This window comes from Octopus bimaculoides, chromosome 14, assembly GCF_001194135.2.
Source record: "Octopus bimaculoides isolate UCB-OBI-ISO-001 chromosome 14, ASM119413v2, whole genome shotgun sequence".
Taxonomy (NCBI): Eukaryota; Metazoa; Mollusca; class Cephalopoda; order Octopoda; family Octopodidae; genus Octopus; species Octopus bimaculoides.
In genome coordinates, this window is record NC_068994.1 from 18994277 (window position 1) to 18996727 (window position 2451).

Genomic DNA, 2451 nt, shown 5'->3' on the forward strand with positions numbered 1-2451 from the left:
ACCGGTTAAATATGTACTAATTTTATCTTTATTATTTTAACCTTAAACTTCGTTTAAATTGTATTTAAAACGATAATAATTTATGTAAGCTGGTTTTTGTATATAATATACATGTTAGCATATATTATAATGGATGTATGGATTATGGAATGTTTATTATTTTGATATTTTGATATTTTTAATAATTTTTCTATCTTTATGAAATAAGTATTTTATATAAATTCATTTGGTACTTATTGTTGGTTGATATATTTATTTATTTATTATAATTATTGATCTATTTACGACCTGAAGATTAGCTGTATTTTTGAATAGAATTTATTTTCAATAATTTTAATTGATTTTAATCGATTTAAATTTCCTTTCTATTTGAAAATTAGTTATGAAACACGTGTAGTCATTTTACTATCTTTATCTTATGATATTTACTTTGTTTTATATTATACTCATTTATTGTGCTTTTAATTATTAATTTTTCTACATGTGATAGTGGATTTTCATCGATGAGTTCTTGAAACTTGGTTTTTTTTTCCCTAAAACTATATATATATATATGTACATACACGCACACATGCACACACACACACACATACACACACACACATGTATATTTATGTGTTTGTATCTCAGTTTGTCCCCTCACCATCGCTTGACAACCAATGTTGGTGTGTTTATGTCCCCATAGCCTAGCAGTTTGGCAAAAGAGGCTGATAGAATAAGTTCTGGGTTCAATTTCTTTGATTAATAACCCTTTAAGGCAGTACTTTAGCATGCCCACAGTCAAAAGACTGCAACAAGTAAAATAGTAAAAGAATATTTTGAAAATGGATTAAATCGAATTTAGAAATGTATATTTAACAAACCTTTGTGAAAGGATTCAGATTCAGAAGGATCCATTGTAGAATTGGATGAAAGCTATCAAAAAGATTTGATTTGCAAAGCCCTGGATGAACAGAATATGCTGTTACTCCTGAAAAAGGTGAAAGGGATTTAGTTGAATGAACTGCTATCTTCGGTCAATCATAGCTTATTAGTCTTCGGAGTTATCACATACATACTGGCTTCTACTAGATAGACAGTATAGTTAATGGAGTGTCCAAATTAGCATTCTATAGTAAGACTATGGATTATGTACAATTTTCAAAGCACCCTTATCTGATAGTATTGTCTTAAGTGTAGGATCATGAGCTTGTTGCTAGAAGCATATCAGAAATTTAGATGGGAATTCTGACTGTCAGTTGAATTCCCCTTGAGGAGTATGTTGCTGGCACTCCGTCGCTTACAACGTCGAGGGTTCCAGTTGATCAGATCAACGGAACAGCCTGCTCGTGAAATTAGCGTGCAAGTGGCTGAGCACTCCACAGACACGTGTACCCTTAACGTAGTTCTTGGGGATATTCAGCGTGACACAGAGTGTGACAAGGCTGGCCCTTTTGAAATACAGGTACAACAGAAACAGGAAGTAAGAGTGAGAGAAAGTTGTGGTGAAAAAGTACAGCAGGGTTCACTACCATCCCCTGCCGGAGCCTCGTGGAGCTTTTAGGTGTTTTTGCTTAATAAACACTCACAACGCCCGGTCTAGGAATCGAAACTGTGATCCTACGACCGCGAGTCCGCTGCCCTAACCACTGGGCCATTGCGCCTCCACTGAGGAGTATGTAACTATTTGATATATTCACAGATATGGTTAGGAAGTTTTTGCCTTTCATAGGAACTTATGGAAAAAAGTCAATATAACAATGGACAAGATTGTAGCAATTCTTATACATAAGCTCTTCTTAAAAATGCATGCATCATATAAAACTGCACCAAAAATTTAATCTTCAAGTCCAGAAGAAATTTGGGGATCAATATTGTTTCTGCCAGAGCTAACCAATGTGGTATGCTACTATTCCCATTGAGAGCTTACTGGTACAGATTGATAAGATATGGTCAGTAGAGGGTTAGCTTCTTGTACCAATGTCCAACAATTAAGTCTCTTCTGGGTACCGTTTCATCTTGGAGTTTCTGGATCACAGAAAAATTTTAATGTAATGAAATGAAATGTAAAAAGAAAAAAATAACAATAAAAGTAATCAGTTAACTTCAAGTACTTACCTTCTTCTTTCACTCTTTTTGCTAATTCGAAAGTAAATAGTACATTAGCTAGTTTTGTTGAGCCATAGGTCTCTGAGCCTTCAAATAACATAGGTATCTTGAAATTTTCAAAATGGATTTTTCCAAAATGATGACCATAAGAACTAAGAGTGACAACTCGAGAAGGAGTTGAAGCCTTTAAACGTTCTGAAATTTGAAATTTTAAATTAAAATTACGACCAACATCTAATGAGAGGAATTTCATGTCTCACATTTTTTCAACAGAAGCAGAGCTGAAGCGCACCCACCTCTCTCTCTCTCTCTCTTTCTCTCTCACTCACTCACTCACTCACTCACTCACTCACTCACTCACTC

At 34.2% G+C, this 2451-nt stretch overlaps 1 protein-coding gene across 2 annotated transcripts in view; it reads right to left on the reverse strand.

Annotated features, from left to right (window-relative positions):
- The window catches only part of LOC106879995 (retinol dehydrogenase 11), a 50511-nt gene that overhangs the window by 6388 nt on the left and 41672 nt on the right, over window positions 1-2451 (reverse strand). For both annotated transcript variants that reach the window (XM_014929778.2, XM_014929776.2), the window contains exons 5-6: window positions 2098-2283; window positions 864-970 (exon numbers count right to left, since the gene is read on the reverse strand). In XM_014929778.2, the coding sequence (XP_014785264.1) occupies window positions 864-970; window positions 2098-2283 (293 nt within the window). The remainder of the gene's footprint in view (window positions 1-863; window positions 971-2097; window positions 2284-2451) is intronic.